The 17,919-nt window shown below is 40.8% G+C and overlaps 2 protein-coding genes across 2 annotated transcripts in view; one reads left to right on the forward strand and one right to left on the reverse strand.

Annotated features, from left to right (window-relative positions):
• The first annotated feature begins 231 nt into the window (after positions 1 to 231).
• lrpap1 (low density lipoprotein receptor-related protein associated protein 1) lies at positions 232 to 10,887 on the forward strand. Its single transcript, XM_068589182.1, has 8 exons — positions 232 to 498; positions 1,255 to 1,399; positions 4,485 to 4,615; positions 5,908 to 6,028; positions 7,384 to 7,539; positions 8,874 to 8,956; positions 9,346 to 9,522; positions 10,098 to 10,887. The coding sequence occupies exons 1-8, from the start codon at positions 337 to 339 to the stop codon at positions 10,164 to 10,166; spliced, it is 1,044 nt and encodes a 347-aa protein (XP_068445283.1). The 5' UTR covers positions 232 to 336; the 3' UTR covers positions 10,167 to 10,887.
• Positions 10,887 to 17,919, reverse strand: part of dok7b (docking protein 7b) — a 17,706-nt gene continuing 10,673 nt past the window's right edge. Inside the window, exons 8-13 of the mRNA XM_068589181.1 lie at positions 16,506 to 17,398; positions 13,833 to 13,904; positions 13,268 to 13,313; positions 12,711 to 12,833; positions 12,169 to 12,345; positions 10,887 to 11,337 (exon numbers count right to left, since the gene is read on the reverse strand). Of these exons, the coding sequence (XP_068445282.1) occupies positions 11,201 to 11,337; positions 12,169 to 12,345; positions 12,711 to 12,833; positions 13,268 to 13,313; positions 13,833 to 13,904; positions 16,506 to 17,398 (1,448 nt within the window). The 3' untranslated portion in view covers positions 10,887 to 11,200. The remainder of the gene's footprint in view (positions 11,338 to 12,168; positions 12,346 to 12,710; positions 12,834 to 13,267; positions 13,314 to 13,832; positions 13,905 to 16,505; positions 17,399 to 17,919) is intronic.

Consider the following 17,919-nt stretch of genomic DNA (forward strand, 5'->3'; position numbering starts at 1 on the left):
ATCATGACGTCCTCTCCGGCTTCTGTACCCCGAAGCGCGTGGAGGCTTTCTATTTGCACAGGCTGTGCAGCCTTCGTTGCTAGGTAACGACGCAAGGTGGCATTTCCGGATCCGGAATTGTCGTTCAAAAATGTCGCTTCAGCGTTAGTATTTCAACGCGTGTGTCGAGCCAAGAAACTACATATCCCAGAATGCACGATTTAAGGAAGTTCACTCCCATTTTGAGCACATGACTTGTGCTACTCCAGTGTGTTACAACAAAACATTTGTAGCGTTGTCTCGGCTGTTTTTCCCCCCAAATATCGTATATTTGGTCTGTGACAAATTGTTTTGAGAATGAAGCTGCGGTGTTTTGTCGTCGCTCTGTGTCTCGGTGTGGGTGCAATGGCCGGAAAATACTCCCGTGAATTTAACGAGCCCGAGCCGAGCGGCAGTGATGGGCAGACGGTGGAGTTCAGGATCGCTAAATTGAATCAGGTGTGGGAGAAGGCGAAACGGGTAAGTGCACAAGACGAGCCGGTATCTGTACGGTGCAGCACGAGCGTGGGTCAGTGAAGAGACGTCAGCTAACGTGAACATTGTCGTGTTAGTTTGGCTTCTGCCGTTTTCTCGGTTCAGTTGGAACATTCATAAGCCAAGTTAAAGATACAGCCGTAGCCGGGTATTTACGTCATTAGCAGTCACTGTAATGTGCTCCTTAACTCCAAATGCAGACGTGCACGCATCATTTAGTCTTTGTGCATTTACAGCAAAGAAGCTGTGGAATAAAGCCTGGTACTGCGTGTTGCTATAATTTCTAGTATGCTATGCTAACTGAAGTTATAATAATGCATATAGTACTGGACACACAAAAAGATTAAATTGGTTAATCAGAAAGTTTTGTTGCTTAGTGTGGTCTGACTGGTATCTTGTTGAAGACCGCACGCGCACCAAGGTGCAGACCAGTGTGGACTTCAATACAAGTTCATCAAGGAAAGTTAAGTTGCACAACTCTTTTCCAGTATGCCATGCTTTATTCACCAAAGTGGCGTTTCCCAAAGTTGCGGTCGACTGCTCACTAAGACCAGACGGAGGCCTTCCACTAACATTAATAAAATAACCTAAAGTGATCATTACTTCCAAAAGCATATTTTGCAGCTGCCATGTAGTGTTCGCTGTTACTGTCCATTTGCTATCTAGTGTCCTCACTCTTTTGACTTTTCTGCCCCTAAACGTATGCACCCCTATCTAACTAAAGTCTCATTTTGGTTTTAGATGCAGTTGTCCCCAGTGCGTCATGCTGAGCTGCATAGTGACATAAAGATCCAGGAGAAAGATGAGCTACTGTGGAAGAAGATGAAAGCTGAGGGACTGGATGAAAATGGGGAGAAAGAGGCCCAGCTCCGACGCAACTTCAATGGTGAGACATTTCTGTCCGCTAGTGCGGTCAGCATTAAGTTAAAGTATTTTCACTCGTTCTGAATTCACTGCTCTAAATATGCAGTCATCCACAGTGTCACTCTGTGCTAAAACTTTTCAAATGTTGTCAAATAATTGTGCTTTTTTTATGTTGATCTGAGTTAAGTTTAACAGAAACAGGTTGGTATTCACCAACTAACAAAAATGGCCTAAATATCAAACGGCTCCCAAATGAAAAAAAATGCTATTAAGGTATATTCCAGACACCTTGTTATTTGTGTTTCAACTAAAAACAGTGTGGATTTTGTTGAGTGTGAAACATCGTTGGAGTTTTCACTTAAATGCAGTGGTTTGAAAAGATCCCGAGTCGCAGATTGAGATGAGCTTTAAAACGGAGGCTATAACTAATGATGGAGCACTTTTCTTTAGAGTTCATATACTAACATGTTGTCACTGGGCCTATCAAGATCATGGGTAAATAATACTGGAGCACAGACCATGGAATACATAGCTCTCGATATCATAGTTTATGTAATAAACTCTGCTCTTTGGCTAGTAGAATAACTAGTGTGTTATTTTGTACAGCATCAGCCAAGAATAAATATAATTATTCATCCCTAGACTGTTGCCAACGTCTCTTGGCAAAATCTCCTTTTAAAATTTAAGACTGTAGCTTTATCCATACTCATATTAGGGTTGCACAATTCCGGGAATATTCAAACTTGGAAACTTTCCACGGGAATTAATAGGAATTAATGGGAATTAACAGGAATAAACTGGAAATTTTGGGGTAATTTAACTGTATTTACCTTGTCATAAGCAGACATGCACGCAAACATTGATAATACAACTTTTAAAAATTACGTTTTTGACCTTTTCGACATTTTGTGAGTCAAACTTTATTTTTTCATCGAACAACGAAAACATGAACGTTGAATAAAAAAGGGTGTATTCCGTATGATCACCACCCCCCCAACACAAATTTCTTTCTTTAGTGTTTTTCTCTAAATCATTTCAGGTCTAAATGCTTTCTCCCTGGACCTACATGAACTAGTTCAGTTCATAATTGAAAAATTTGAACTAAGTTCACAGCTCCAAAAAATGAACTCGTTCAGTTTTTTTGTTTCAATATGTTGCAGCTATAATTGAAATCTCTATCTGTCTGCAATACCACTCTTGGCCTCTACGCAACTCAACACTCTCACACTTTCCAGGCATCGGTCTGAACGTTCAGACGCAACACTGATGACAAAAACAACAGAACGTTTTATATTTACGTTTATGTTTCTGGCTGACGATGTTCCCAACCAGCTGCATTCAGGGTCCAGCTGAGCTTGGCGTGCATAGTCTTGTTCTCAACTACATTTAAATTCCCTGTTACCACATGTTTTTTTTTCAAAATTCCCATGGAAACTTTACAGAAATTTACCGGAAACTTTCCGCCCCTTTTGTAACCCTGATGACTATAAACATTGTCAAGGAGATATTCATGTATTTATGAAGCGCCCCGTTCAATTAAGCATGAAAACATTCCCCAGTGTGTGTGTGTGTGTGTGTGTGTGTGTGTGTGTGTGTGTGTGTGTGTGTGTGTGTGTGTGTGTGTTCATTTTATGATAAAATACTTGTTTAGTTTGGAAAACCAGCTGATAAATGAGAAAGATCTAGACAGTGCACATTTTATTTTTACTTAGTCTAGAGGACCTTTTATTTGGCAAAGCAGCTACATTTTAATTGGTACTGATGTAAGAATATGCTGTGCATTAGTATATTAAAATGTATGCAGGACTGGCATAGTTTGACAATCAAATCCAGTCCTAATGTAATCCAATGATGCTGTATAAATGTGTGAAGGGATCTTCACCTTCGTACCTGCTGGCAATGAACCAGCCAGATACAGGAGTCTGTTTAGCATTCTGCCACTCTCTGCCAGTGGATTTTTGTTTGTTCTTTTGGCAGCTCGAGCTGCACCTCCTTCCTCTCTTCCCTCATTCCCCATTGACCTTCCAGCTCTCGGCAGAGTCACTCTCCTTTGTAGCTTAATACAAACTCTTTCAAGGAGGACCTCAAGTCACATTCTCCTCACTGAATCAAGTCCTTGTCCTTGAGTCATTCTAATTGGTCTCAAAAGTAATTTCTATCTTTCTTTGTTTTTCTTTTCATCACACTGTTCTTGATACTGTGTTTGATATGCCAAGAGACAACATTTGACACTTTGCTTGTTGTAAATTGGTTGGTCTGGGGTTGTGAGCTTGTTTTATTGTTTGCACACATTGCAGATCACTCGGGTCAAGAGTGTCTGCTGAGCCCATAAAATGTGAAGTAACAGTTCCGTAGAGATCGTCTACAAGTGCTTGCATCCTGTTTATGAGGATTTAAAATGAGCCGCTGAATGTGGACACTGTCCTAATGAAACAGCAGTAGTTAATAAGTGACACTGATGGGTTACCAACCATTTGAGATGGTGCTGAATCAGCGGCTGCAATAACAGTTTCCTGCAGCAGAATAACAAGGGCAGAGCTTCTTCAGTTTACAGTCCAACTTTCTCGAGCAGTCTGAAACATTGAGAGAGGACGAAACTGCTAATGTGTCTCGTAGCTGCTGAGTATATTTTGTTTTCCTCTTGTCTCACACTCATCATTAAATGTTTTTCAGGTTAAGAGCATTATTAGAAAAAGAACATTGGATATTAGCTACTCTTTGCTTCTTGTGTCAAGAATAAATTGACTTAAGGTTGTTTAGATAAGCTCTTGTTAGATTCCTTGACTCTAAAAGCTTATTTTTAGCAGGTGACTCATTGGAGATGCTCTTTGCTGGTGTTACAAAATGTGTGTTGTAACTTTGAAATTAATGAGTCGCTGGTAAGGGTTGTGGGCCTCTGGGTAATATTATACATACAAGAAGCAAATGTTTGAGAGTCTTCCTTGAATGATGTATTTATGTGTCTTAGTCACTCTAGATATTCTTACTTGCCAAACCGTTTCCTCTCATGACTGCCTCACTTGTTACTCCTTACAGGCTCATGTTAAGATCATTTATCGCGGCAGTTGAAACTTTTTTTTGTAAAACGTCTGTGTTATGTTTTGTAGTGATCCTGGCCAAATATGGAATGGATGGGAAAAGAGACACTCGACCATTGGAGAGCAACCACCTGAAGGACCACGACACGAAAGAAGGAGACGTATTTGACGATCCAAGGCTGGACAAACTGTGGAACAAGGTGTGTATGTGTGCAGAAGGACAATAAATGAATAAAAGATCTTTGGAAATTATGTTGCGATTTTATGCAGTTGTTTTTTAGTGGAACTGTGGGACCTTTTGCTCTCTGTTACAGCAGGTTAAAGGAAATAAACTTTGGCTGTTAGATAAAATAAACTGTCCCACTGTCAGGTCCTCAAGTGTTTGAGGGCTCTCTCACACACATTTTGTGCCCTTTATGAACACTTTACCTAAATCCGCATTTCTGCAGACTTTGCCGAAGGGAATTACCCACAATTCAAAGCAGTGTGACGTGATACACAGGGTAACTAATGGAAGCCTGAGATGTCAGAAGAAAATGGGAAATAAAGCCTGGCATATAAGTGTACACTGAAACATTAAGGATTAAAGATGAAACATAAAAACACATAAGAAATGCAAGCAGAGACAAAAACGAGTAAGTGGAACGTTTGCCAATTACCTCATCACATGAGGCAAAAGCCTTGAAGACGATCAAATCGGAAAGTAAAAACCCACAATTGGATTACATTTTCTGATAGTTATATGTTGCAGCGAAATGCTGCCATTTGTATATACACCATTTTGAGCCATTACAGCCTCACCCACACAACCACTTACCAGGTGCTGTCAGTAAGTCCCTGAGGGCTCAGGGTTTGAGGCCTTAGGGGGGACACTGGGACTGGGCTCTTGTGTTTTAGAAACTTTGTAGGGAAGTATGCAGCTAGTTAGGGAGTGAAAATAGAAAGAAGTCATACCGTAGCTCTGTCAGCATTCCCCAAATAACACAAATCAAGTCAGAAGTTGTGTAAAGAGTTGAAAAGTGATATTGTGGCAACACACTTGGTTTTATAGCAATTGTGTTTGGAAATAAAGCTATCAAAAATGATTGTTAGTTTGGTTAAAGTGTTATAATTCATGTCTTAATTCCTTTTATATACAAACCATATCTGTTTCTTGCAGTTGCTAACAATAAAAGCTGTAATGTTTAGATTATATTTTTCTAAGAAAAATAGACAAATGTTCTATGCAATGTATATATTGTATACTGTGTATAATGTGCTATCGTCCTCTTGTGATTTGACAGGCCGCAGAGTGTTTAGATGTGATGTGTAATATTCCAGAAACATTGCTGTAATTCCTGCCACCGAAACCTTCTGAAACATCTAGAGAAGGACTCGTACCAAGCGGTGGTCCTATGTGGAACATCACCTGTCAATCTTCTCCATCCCATATGTCTGTTGCTGTCATGCTCTTGAGACTAACGTTCTTCTATGATGGCTGTTCTCCGATTAGGCCAAGAGCTCAGGGAAGTTCTCCAACGAGGAGTTGCTGAGTCTGAAGAGGGAGTTCCAGCATCACAAGGAGAAGACCCACGAGTACAACATCCTCATGGATACTGTGAGCAGGACGGAAGGTGAGCTACATTTGCTCTGCTGCTGAGGTGTCCCACCACTTTCCCTTGCTTATGAAACTACTATCGGATGCAAGTTAATGAGCCTTTAGGCCCCGTCTTCCCTTTTGCTATCCACTATACATTTTGTATTCAGGCATAATCAGGTACTGCTCCAAAACCCATACCAGAATAACCTCCAACATTACATATTAAAATCAAAATTGGAGAAATTTCCTGAGCAATGAGGCCACATTTGTATTTTCTAGCTGTCGAGGCTGTTAAGTAAATTAATCAGATTTATTGGCAATGTGTGTGGACACGCATGGAATTTTACTCAAAAAAAGACAACACAGTCGAACACAGACTAAGCATTAACATTTAACTAATATAGATGGATAGATAAGCCTGCTGTGCTGTTTAACAGTAAACTAAGCAGACCTGCTTTCCAGTTTCCATTGTGCGTGTCTTACAAGCAGGGTGAGCTGCATCGCTACAGTCCACATGTTAAAGTAGCGCAACCAACTTGACTAGGTGCATACAGCTCCACTTCAGAGAGAGAGCAGTGCTCTGCAGCGCGTACCACATGCAAAGATTAACACATTCTTACCCTCTTTTAGCCTCATTTGATTATCAATTATGCTGTTGCTCAGATCAGTCACCCAAAAATCAGTCAAGTCAAAAATGCTTTTGGTCTGCTTGTTCAGTTTTGTGGTCATTTGCATGGGTGGAAGGTATCAGACTACACATGCTGCCACCCACCGCTCTATCAGTGTTTGTCACATCACATCAAGCTGAGAGTTTTAAGCTGAGCTGTCAGGCCCCACCAACTATTTTTCGGATGGACGCAGGAGGGAAAGGCAGGTTTAGAACATGGCTGACACATTGCAGCTGTTTTCGTTGTGCAATAACGTTGCTACTAGCACTCCACAGCCTAAAAGCCAGGGGAGGGTTTTCTGCTTGTCTGATAGATTTAAATATTGAACCGATCAGAAGTTGCCTTGAGGGGAGTGTCGACAACACCATCACCTCCATTCATGCACACTTCCACTTTCCTCCACTGTCTCCATTTTGGCTTGTTTTTTATTTGGATTCAAATTTCTACTATTGTGCAATAGGCCTTGGTTTGCTTTTTACCTTATGTATGTACAAAGTATGTACAAAGTACATACATAAGTGATGTATGAAGAAAAAGACAGTCCTTTGAAATGTTAGAAAAAGTTTTTCATAGCTAGCACTAACTTCATCTTTTTATTAAATGCTATTCTTCTTTGTCTCAAATATTTTCTCTTTAGTTTCATTCTTTATATTCTTTATTCTTCCTGCCTTCCCTCTATTCTTAACAGATTCTTGTTCTTTCCGTCTGTTTGCTTCAATAGAAATGCACAAGAATGTGATATCCTCCCTGGAGGGTGACGCCAAAGAGCATGTGCTGCACCAGAAACACACGGACCTGAAGCTGAAAATGAGAGACCTCAATCAGGGCTTTGAGCGCCTCCGTAAACTCAGCCACGAGGGCTTCACTGAAGACAGCGGTGAGAGAGAAAACACACACACGCACACACACACATCGTGTGTCTCTGTGCATCTCAGTCTCACTCTGCATTTATCTCAGAAGCCTAATCACACAGGATTGATATGCTACAGCTTAATTGAACTGTTTTTTAGTTTTTAGCATCACACCACTGCATCTTTTTGGGTATGTAAACCAGCTAGTCATTGTGCTGTTTAACTTGGGAAAAACATGTATCATATTTTTTTTTTTAAAAACAAAGGTTGTGAAAATGTCATAAAATAGTATATTAAGGCCTAAAAAAAAGGCTTAAAAATGTAATCTTAATGAATGTCATGAAAATGTTTGTTTTTTTAAAAGAGCTATGGTATAGTATGATTAAAAAAAGTAATAAATAGTCTACTATAACATGTTGAACTAAGTTGTAGTATAGTATGTCAAAGGAAGTCGTCGTGTAGCCCAGGGGTCACTAATGGATGGACCCAGACATCCGTCCATTAGTGCACGGACGTCTGGGTCCCTCCATTAGTGTGCTTCTATTTTAACCTTTCCTAGCCTTTACGGCTCTCATTCAGCAATCCAGGAAAAGCATGCGTTATTAACCTTCTCACGTGCTACACGACAATTTCCTGTGTATTCTGATAAACTTTGCCCTCGACTCAAATGCCAATACACATGGGGAGAGACCCAACAGTTGGAAAAACTATGAGACACTCGATCAGACAAGTTATTTCACAAAAAGATAAAAGTGGACAGCTTAACCAGAGCCTTTAAACAAGAATGAACTGACTTTTATGTGTTTATTATTCCCACAACCCATTTGTCTCCTGTTTAGAGACCGTTGATTATTAAAAGCGGTGACATGAAGCGCCACTATGAAATAAAGCAACATATCTTTGGATCAAACATACCCACCCAAATCCAAAATGAAGGCACAGAAAATATTATCAGAATTCTAACAAATTAATTTAATGCCCAACAATGTAAACAAAGAGGGGAATTCATAAGAATTGTAGTATCGTATGTCAAAAAACGTCATTATAGCCTATCAAACATTTCAATGTTTTAAAGTCTTCGAATAGTATGTTGAAATAAGTCAAGAATATAGCATTTTAAAAAAGTCATATAATACGTCGAAAAAGGTTCTGAATAAAGTCATAGTATGGGATGTGTAGAGATTTAACTGAAATCTTTATATTGTGTATATTCCCAAATACTGAGCAACAAGGCTGATTTCTTATAAAACATCTGCTAATTCAAAGCTCCTTCCTGAGTGTGCATGTATTAGTGAGGCTCCAAGATATCTCCTTGGAGTTTTCCTCTTAATCTTGGTGCCTGTCGGTTCTTCCTCTGTAGAGTTTCGGGAGCCCCGTGTGATTGAACTCTGGGAGGCTGCCAAGAGAGCGAACCTCACCGACGACGAGTTGGACTCTCTCAAGGTAGCTCATACATTGCTGGTGACGGGCTTTTGGACACTTTGTTTTATCGCGGTGCTACAGTCTAAATCTTATTACACAACTATATACACTTTTGTAGTGTATTTTGGAGCTAAGTACTACTTGTACATGGTATGCCATGAAGCCTCAAGTGCACATTTTCACTCCCCCATCTCTCATTGTGCTCCTTTCACCCTTTGTCCCAAATCCACTGTGGACAACCCAATTTCAATGTCCACTTTATTTAAGCATATATAGCTGTAAGATCAGTCGTGTCAAAGAGTAACGTTTCCTCTCTCGTCAGTACTTGAGATGCAAATCGACTCCATTGTTCATGTAACTGAACTTGAAACCCCTCTGTGTTCACCGCCCTCCTTTCCTCGTTCACTTAGGAGGAGCTGCGTCACTTTGAGACCAAGGTGGAGAAGCACAGCCATTACCAGGAGCAGCTGGAGCTTTCCCACCAGAAGTTGCGACATGTGGAGTCTTTAGGTGACAAAGAGCACGTAAAGAGGAACCTGGAAAAGTATGAAACTCTAGCTGAGAAGACCAGGGAGATGGGTTACAAGGTAAGGAGGAATACAAACAAGTTTGTTAGCTCTTAACTATAATTTGCTATCAAACACCACAAAGTTACTGTCCAATTGCTTGCCTGCTGTAGAAACTAAATAATGTTGCAAAATGGGCATGAATAAAACATTGTTATAGTGCTGAGAAAATGCAGTGACAAAGAAATAGGAAACACAGGATAAGAACACTTATTGTTGTTCCTGTTGTAGAAAAGCAAAGTCTTATTTATAGACTTGCAACTCAACTGTTTTAGTAGTAAACATAAGGCTGTTGGAAAGTGTTGCATAACTTCAAAAGAAAAATGTGAGTACCCTGTTATTCCATTTCCACATCATTGTGGTCATCAGAAGAAAAGAAAAAAGCGTATGACTAGGATAAAGCGGATAATTTATTTGGCATTAGCTTTCAAAGCTTTATTTCTAAAGCTTGGCACCATTTATGTATTGGTATTCCAGGTAATGTGTCTGTTTAAATTTACTCTGATAGATAAATGTGCCAATGTAGAGCGTGTTTGTGAAATTGCCAAGATTTTCACAACCAAAAGGTCACACGTGATGTATTTGTTTGATTTCAGATGAAGAAACATATGCAGGACTTGTCCAACAAGATCTCCCGTGAGGGACTGAAGCATAATGAGCTTTGAGAGGCTCGGATCATGACTGAACTGAAATAACTCCCTGAGCAACACCTCCACTTCTACTGAAAAAAAGAAGTTGGTTTTCTACTTTTCTAGTGTTATTTTCTTTTAGTAATCGATGAATCATGTGTTTGTACATAACATGAATATGAAAAGATGAAACCGTTTACATACTAGTCTGGTACAACTAATGGAAGGCAGGTGTAGGATGGTGCAGATTCTGGGGAGCAGCCAACCAACACTAGTTCTTATATATACTGATGACTAATTTGTCCTCACCTGTCACCAATGCAATATCGACTGTTGCTACTGTATAGCTTCTGCTGAAATATTGTGGGGTCATTGGCTAATCAATTTAAAATGAAACACCCGTTGGAGATTCAGCAAGAACACCTGAAAAGATAACGGCAATCTTTAATGTGCAAGATACAGGTGCCAAAAACATACAAACAGTAATATTTTAAAAAACAGAGTTTAACATTGCTCGGTGGCATAGAAAAAAAAAAGAAGCTATTTACAAATCCTGTAGAGCCATTAATGGGCTGTCACTCACTCCTATGTTTCTACTCATCCCCTCACACTCTCCAGCTCCATAGAATTAGTGCCAAATGTTGGTCAATTTGTCCTGATCATATCAAAAGGGAGGTGATGATTTAGAACAAACCCACTGTGGTTTCCTGTTCATCAATACTGACCAGAGACATTATTTTGAGGAATAATGTCCACATGGGCCTGGATTAATGTGATTTAAATCTTTATAACTGAGATGCTTATTTCAATTTAATGCTTTCAGACCCAGATTTGGAGTGTCCCATCTTACCAAGTACAGCTGTTGTCAATCCTTTTTTTAATCCTATATTATCAGTATTTAGCACAATTGCTTCATAAATACGTTTTTTTATAACCGTCTGAGTGATTCTTTGTTGACGTACAACAAAGATTGATGTGATCAACTGCAATCAAGCACTTAATCTTGTTCACGGAGATGGAAAGAATCGGCAATGAAAACTATTTTGAAGTGTCAGTTGGGTATTGCGGTGTCAGTTTGGTGGCTCTCGCCGCCTGCTCTCCAGCTGAGTCAGCCGGTCCTCTCTGCCCTGAACATGCTCCGCCCCCACTCTCTGAGCCGTTTCCATGGCAGTGATGTTGAGGTGGGCGTACTTGATGGAGCCGGCTTCTGGTCGGTACAGAGGGAGAGAAGGGAAGACGTTTGCATTATGTCATCCGGAATGTAAAATTGTCGCATGCATTGCTCAGTGACTTTGACGCCGTGTTGACTTCATTGGAAGAGCTGGAAAACAACTTTAACCCAATAATGAAATGGAATTGTAAACATGCATTAAACTACTGAAACAGTTCTGCTTTGCCAATTCACAGCGTAGAATTGCATTATGTTTAAACTATTGTAAATTGGTCCATTTTCATAGTCTAAAAATGTCCTTGATATGTTTGTTTTTCACAAATAAAATGTTTCTCCCTGGTTTTTTTCTCAGTTTACTGCTCTGTCCCTCCTTCACATCTGCAAATAAAACACACGTACGCAGAGATGAGCTGCAATTGCAGAATGCGCTCAACCAAATGTAGAGGTGTCATGTCATCTATTTCTTAGTCGGGGAATAAGAGACATGCCATATTGCAATTGTTTTCAACTTCTCCAATAAAACACATGCTATTAATGCCTAATGTATTAGAAGTATAGACAGAAAAATGTTTCTTTAAAAGGCTGTGTGGTTCTGCGAAGAACCATCACCTGAAGAACCGTTTTATCCATCAGATGGTTTTACATGCTTGTACTATGGTTCTTTGAGGCACCTTTTTTGGTTCTTTAAAGAACCCTGGTTTAAAAGGTTCTCTGTGGAATCAGGAATGGTTCCTCCGTGGAATCACTCCTAAAAACCATTTTCGGTTTCATATGGCACCTTAAGATTTCTGTGTGATATAGTGTAGGAAAAAAAAGCAGAGCTCTGAAATAGCTTTTTAAGAAAGAGTTCTTGCTGGGTCAGCATACCTCTGACAGCACTGTGCAGACTGGAAGCTGAGATGGGCTCCGTGTAGAGCAGCTCTCCCTGAGTTGTAGCTGCTAGGGCGCTAATGGGTATGTTAACATAATTAATCAGGCTGTCCTTATGGCACCGAGTGTTCAGGGCTGCCGACCGAGGAGCTTCATGAGCATACTGGAAAATACCTGACGAGAAATACAAAAATGGTTTGCTCTTAAGCTGGTTGCCAATTTGATTCCCCACTAGTCTGTATGTAAGCAGTGATACCTAGGATTAGTTAGAAAAATGTAAAGTATATCATGGTAAAAAAAAATAATAATAATACATAGCATGCCATAAAATTGTCTGTCCTAATATACTACTACTTACAAAAAGTGTAAAAAAAAAATAAAAAATTATATATATGGTCACAATAATAGAGCCATAGTAAAGTATATAACAAAGTTATATAGTATAGTAGGCCATTAAGAGTCATAGAATAACTTCTAATATATATTTTTTAAAGCACCAGACAAATGAGTCATACCTGAAAACATTGTGATTGTCTTACCACAGGCTGATGTTGGCCTCTGCATGCTCAGTGCAAGAAGAGGAGGGGCAGAGGGCGGCCAACAAGGCGCGGCCCTCTTCAGACCTGCTTCATCCTGCTCCTCTCTCACACTGAAAGACGGGTCTGGGAGCAAAGTATTCAGATCATTACAATAATACAATGTGAAAATAACAGGAACATTTTTCCTTCAAATCTTACTACGGTAAAAGTATGTTCTATGCAGTGTCAGCAAAATGTACCGATAGTAAAAGTACAGATTTCTAAGAATGGTGCCCGTCAGTCCTACATGATCTCATTTGATTTTATTACTGATGCATGAACATGTAAGCTGTATTTTTTTAATCTAGTAACTAAATTTCCAATTACATTACATATTTACTAAAACTAAATTACAAGTATTTGAATGCACTTTGAGAAGCAATATGTAACATTGACAATTGACAGCCGGTGTGTCAAAAGGGTACTGCAGAGTTCACATTTGAAATAGTTGAGAGAGATGTCTCTCCACACTGAGTCTCTGAACATGTACCCAGTTCACCAAAAGCATACAAACACACCTTGTGTATCTGCAGAAGGGGGCCGGCCTGATGGAGAGTTGGCAGCCTAGAAAACAAAATCCAAATACTTTATTTCAGATTTTGCCTTGAAGAACATATTTTGTGTTAAATGTCACTTATGAACTGCAACTAGGAACTAGTTAGAACCAGTTGGAAAACTAGACAGGTGCACTTTGAGTGCCAATCCCGGCAAACTGCGTCTGCAACCTCGGCTGTACTGTGTGACAAAACAAACACCAGTGCTGTAAATTATTGTCAAACAGACTTCCTTAAAGCTCAGTAAAGGAGTAAGCAGTCAATGGTAGTTTAAACAGGTAAAAAGCTCAGCTGAGCCGGGCTGAGACCCGTGTGAATGCAATCCCTCAACCATAGATATGCTTTGATTTTAAAATAAATTAGCAGATACTACTGATCATACAAGAGCAAGGGTGTGTTTTATTGCTTATGAATCACATTTTTATTTTATAAGTGGAAAAAGTGTGTTTCTTCTTTCAAATGTCACATGATTTTTTTGTTTTTTTGTTATGGCTTCAGACCTGGAACTAATAGATAAATAAAACTGTACCTGAGTCAAGCACCTGTTCCTTGCTGACCACCAGTGCTCTGGTGTAACATAGTTGTCCAAACTATGACTGCACTGGAGAGACAAGAGAAGTTGTTGTTAAGGATGGGTTCAGTGTTTTTACTGCAACAATTAACATTACTGGCAACATGGGGGAAAACTACAATTACTCAAACTGGTTAGAAATTAGTTTTGGAGAGATTGTAAGCAGCAGGACAGAGAAGCTGAATAGTAATTTCTATTTTGTCAAAACAGGATTCTCCCCTCCAAGGTCTCTGCCGGGTTTCACCACTACTCATTAACTTTTTTTGGCCCCTTTTGCGCTTTCTGTCCAGTATAAACATGATGTACAATGAACACACACACACACACACACACGCCTACACAAGCTGTCAGAAATCACAAGTCACGCGGCTTTCTCTCCTGTTCTGATGACAATTTACTCGCGAGAAGAGGAAAGTGCTTTTCACTACCCATCAGAAAATTGATTCAACATAATGTGGAGAGGTGTTTTCTGAGGGCTTTTGAGGTTTCCGACAAAAGTATCAAAGAGAAAAGAACACCGGCTTTAGACAGGTTTGAGATGGAAACTCATAGCTTATTTTAGTTTTTTATATTGGCGGTTCAGTGCCTCAGCGGGTGATCTCGTCACCTCACAATGAGAAGAACCGGACTTTGGTATTTGAATCCTCTCACCATGTTTCCACACTCTGAGGTGGTTAGACAAAAGACACACCGAGTCATTTGGACTGAAAGCCGGACTGCCCATCGGGAGAAACTGAGGAGGCATGTGATGCGGGATGGCAGCGACCGTATAAAGCTCTAGTACAGTATGAGCCAGGGTCTGGTCTTAGAAAGTTACCTCTAGTGTGGTCCTAATGATTTATGATGCTACTTACCCACAGTTTGAGTCAGCAAGTATATTCTATACAAAAAAATATGTTTATGTGTACCCTTTTCATGCTTCTCTGTTCCATTACAAAGGCAGACACCCAAGTCTTCAGGTTGAACTGCAGGGAGCAGTGTGTATGTGAAGAGAGCAGATAAGTGCTGCTTGAACTGTTGGTGCATTAGTCACAAACACGGCAACATGATGTAGGAGCAAAGCTTGAAATTACAAAAGGCCAAAAGGAGAAAAAACTTTAGAAAAGTATACTGACTAAAAGACACTTAAGCCTTATTCGTGCTAGGACTAGTATTACCAGGGGACCTTGTGTGATTTTGAAATCCCCTGCTCCCCCAAGCTGCTAAGAAGACAAGTGAAGAGACACTCAAGTTGAACCTCTGTGTGAGGTGAAAGAAATGCTGTCAAAACTTTCCCTCATGATTACCAAAGCAATTCTGAAGCAGGAATAAGGCAGCGAAAGCCAAAAATCTTTTTTTTAACAACCCCAAATCACATACACTGATTTGTACGGACCTGATATTTTTTTACATAACCTCTGTGATTGGTGATAGATTTTAGTTCATTTGTGGTAGAAGTTTTACTTTTTGCCCTGATAAAAGGGCCAGTGGCCTAAAGTTTGACTTCATTATTGCATATGTGTACTTGTTGGAGCCAAAATGGGGTTTATTGTTTGAGGGAAACACTGGGTAAATGGGGACATGTAGTTCTTTTATTTGAAGACAGGGTGGCACATTCAGTTCAAAGGGCGTATGGGTAAGTGCCTGCTAATAGGAACGGGTGTGTACGGATGTGAAGCACAATAGTTTTTGAATGGGTCGTGTCAGCATGACCGTTTCAACGTGCTTGTGTTTTATAGTGTCTTTGGGTATCCTGTGCTGTGACTAACATGTAAGGTGATTGTATGCTATGGTGTCACGGATTAATCACAGAATAAATGTATAGAAAAAGGCAATGCTAGAACGGACAGTGGATTGATTTGTTTGTGGCAAGAACGCACGTCTGAACATGTTCTCCCATTTGCCCCCCTAGTGGCTCTAAGACTTAAATCGGGTAAGGTTGGAGCCTCTACTGTACCCAAGATTGGACTGAAATGTGTAGAGCCTCTGGATTCCATTTTAAAATATTCCCTAGGATCAAACGGATGTAACATACCAAAACAACCACAGATCCCTAGAAGTGCATTCAAGCTTGTTGACTGGTGAGAGCACATCAAAAAGCAGACAGACACTTTCTCCCAGAATATACAGCCGAACATCTGTGACAGCCGATGTCACTGGTAGTCACCGATTCTTTCCTCATTCTACAACTTCCAAACCACAATTTTGCTGAAGAGCAAATCCCAATTTATTAGCACAAGGGTTAGTTGCATTAAGATTGTATTTATTAATGCAAAGATTTTTTTTTTTTTTTAAATACCACTGTGGGGAAGCAGAGCCATAGAGGAGAATTTATGATCTTCGAGAGGCTGGACTAAGTGATTAGCATGAACATTTCCTTTTATTTCACTAAGACTCCGCTTAATGCAAATGTTAGCAAAGAAGCAAAAGAGAACACAGAGAGTCTGATTATTTCACTAAAGTGCCGAGTACTGCTCTAGCTGAAGACGTTCCATTTTCTTGGATAGTACTTTCTTGTCATGCGATTAACTGAATAATGTTAAGACTCTAGTGTTATGAAAATGAAAGAGCCAGTCTAAAATATTCTTATCATATATGATTGGTTTGTTTTTCCGACTGCTTTGTATCAACGGAGTGTGAGAATACCATTACCTGTGTTTCTCCACAAACCAAGCCTCCAGGGACCAACACGGGTCCAGGTGTGGACCTCCACTCACCGCCCACAGGGGGCGCCCTTTCACTGCCCCAAGAGTGCGAGCGCAGCATCATGGCCTGATGCTGAGCCCCGGGTCCTGTGGGGACGGTACTTAATCTTTGTCCATGACTACCCAATCCATCCCCACTGATCCTGCTGTACCTGCCCCGCTCAGGGGGGTCTTCATGGTTGAAGGGTTCCCCCAGAGACAAGGTCTTAAGCAGACTCCTTGGGGTGTCGTACTGCAGTCTCAGCAGGCTTGGAGTTTGATACTCTTCTCTGTGGCTCTGGGACGCACGAGAGCACGATCTGGACTCACAAGGGCAGGGGGAGGAAGTAGCAGAACTGTGCTTTGGGGTAGGTGTTGAGTGAAAGGGAGGGGGAGGAGGAACAGCGGGAGGTGAAGAAGGAGGAGGCGGCGGAGCGGGTAGGCTGGCCACAGAGCCAAACTCCCCCTCCCCTCCCTGGCTGGCCATGTCCAGACTCCCAGTATAAGAGGAGCAGCTTCCTGAGTAGGACGACTGGCTTCCTGTCGCTATCCCAATCCCGCTGTCTAACGAGCTCTGCCGTCCGCTGTCATGGAGACCCCGAGGATGCAGCTGAGTGGAAGACGGACGAGTCCCCGAGCTCCCCATCACGGCGGCATAGAGCCGGTCATCTGAACTGGTCAAAGCCTTCAACGTGGAGGAGCTCGACGAGGCGGTCTCGTTAGAGAGGTGCTGTTTAGCCAACGGCTCCACCCAAAACGGGAGCCTGCTTCCATAGCTCGCCTCTGATTGACTGGAGGAGGAGCTGGAGATGCTGCTTTGGTCGTCCCCGGCAACAGATGTGCTACAGCTGTATGTGTAAGCTGAAGAGGGCGAGAAAGTTGTTAGATCCTGACCAAGTGATTTATTAACCAATCTGCACACAATCACACCGACCACCAAGTGAAACTGTTACGCACACAAAACATTTAAATATTATGATTATTATAGAAAGCATGTCTTTAATTAGGCTCCAGATACAAAATACTACGACCCTGTGAAATCAGTTTTTAATCACTGGCTCCCAATTGCTACGGTTCAAATGTTTTGCAGTGAATTTGGAAATCTTGTTTCTTGATTTTTTTCCCCAAACTCTCTGAGCTTTGAAGTCGGTTAGCAAACATTGAATCACCGAACCTCTAACTCACTGCAGTTCATTTTTGACTCATACCAAAGTTATTACAACAGAAGGTCCTCATGAATATAGACCAGGGATTAAGCCTTTGCATAGTCAGACACATGCAAGAGCAATGATGAGTAAGAAATCCCCAAATGTTCATCAAGTATCTGAAGGCCCTGATGATTCATGTTATCCATCTGATACATTGCAGACAGCCACTGATAC

Source organism: Clinocottus analis, unplaced genomic scaffold (assembly GCF_023055335.1).
Source record: "Clinocottus analis isolate CAN_PGR_092001 unplaced genomic scaffold, fCliAna1.0.p SCAF_22, whole genome shotgun sequence".
Lineage (NCBI taxonomy): Eukaryota > Metazoa > Chordata > Actinopteri > Perciformes > Cottidae > Clinocottus > Clinocottus analis.

Bases quoted from the DNA above. Each gene is read 5' to 3' on its own strand.
- lrpap1 (XM_068589182.1), top strand. From the start codon at position 337: ATGAAGCTGCGGTGTTTTGTCGTCGCTCTGTGTCTCGGTGTGGGTGCA. The intron at 1,400-4,484 runs GTGAGACATTTC...TATGTTTTGTAG, and splicing joins GCTCCGACGCAACTTCAATG to TGATCCTGGCCAAATATGGA. The intron at 7,540-8,873 runs GTGAGAGAGAAA...CTTCCTCTGTAG, and splicing joins GGGCTTCACTGAAGACAGCG to AGTTTCGGGAGCCCCGTGTG.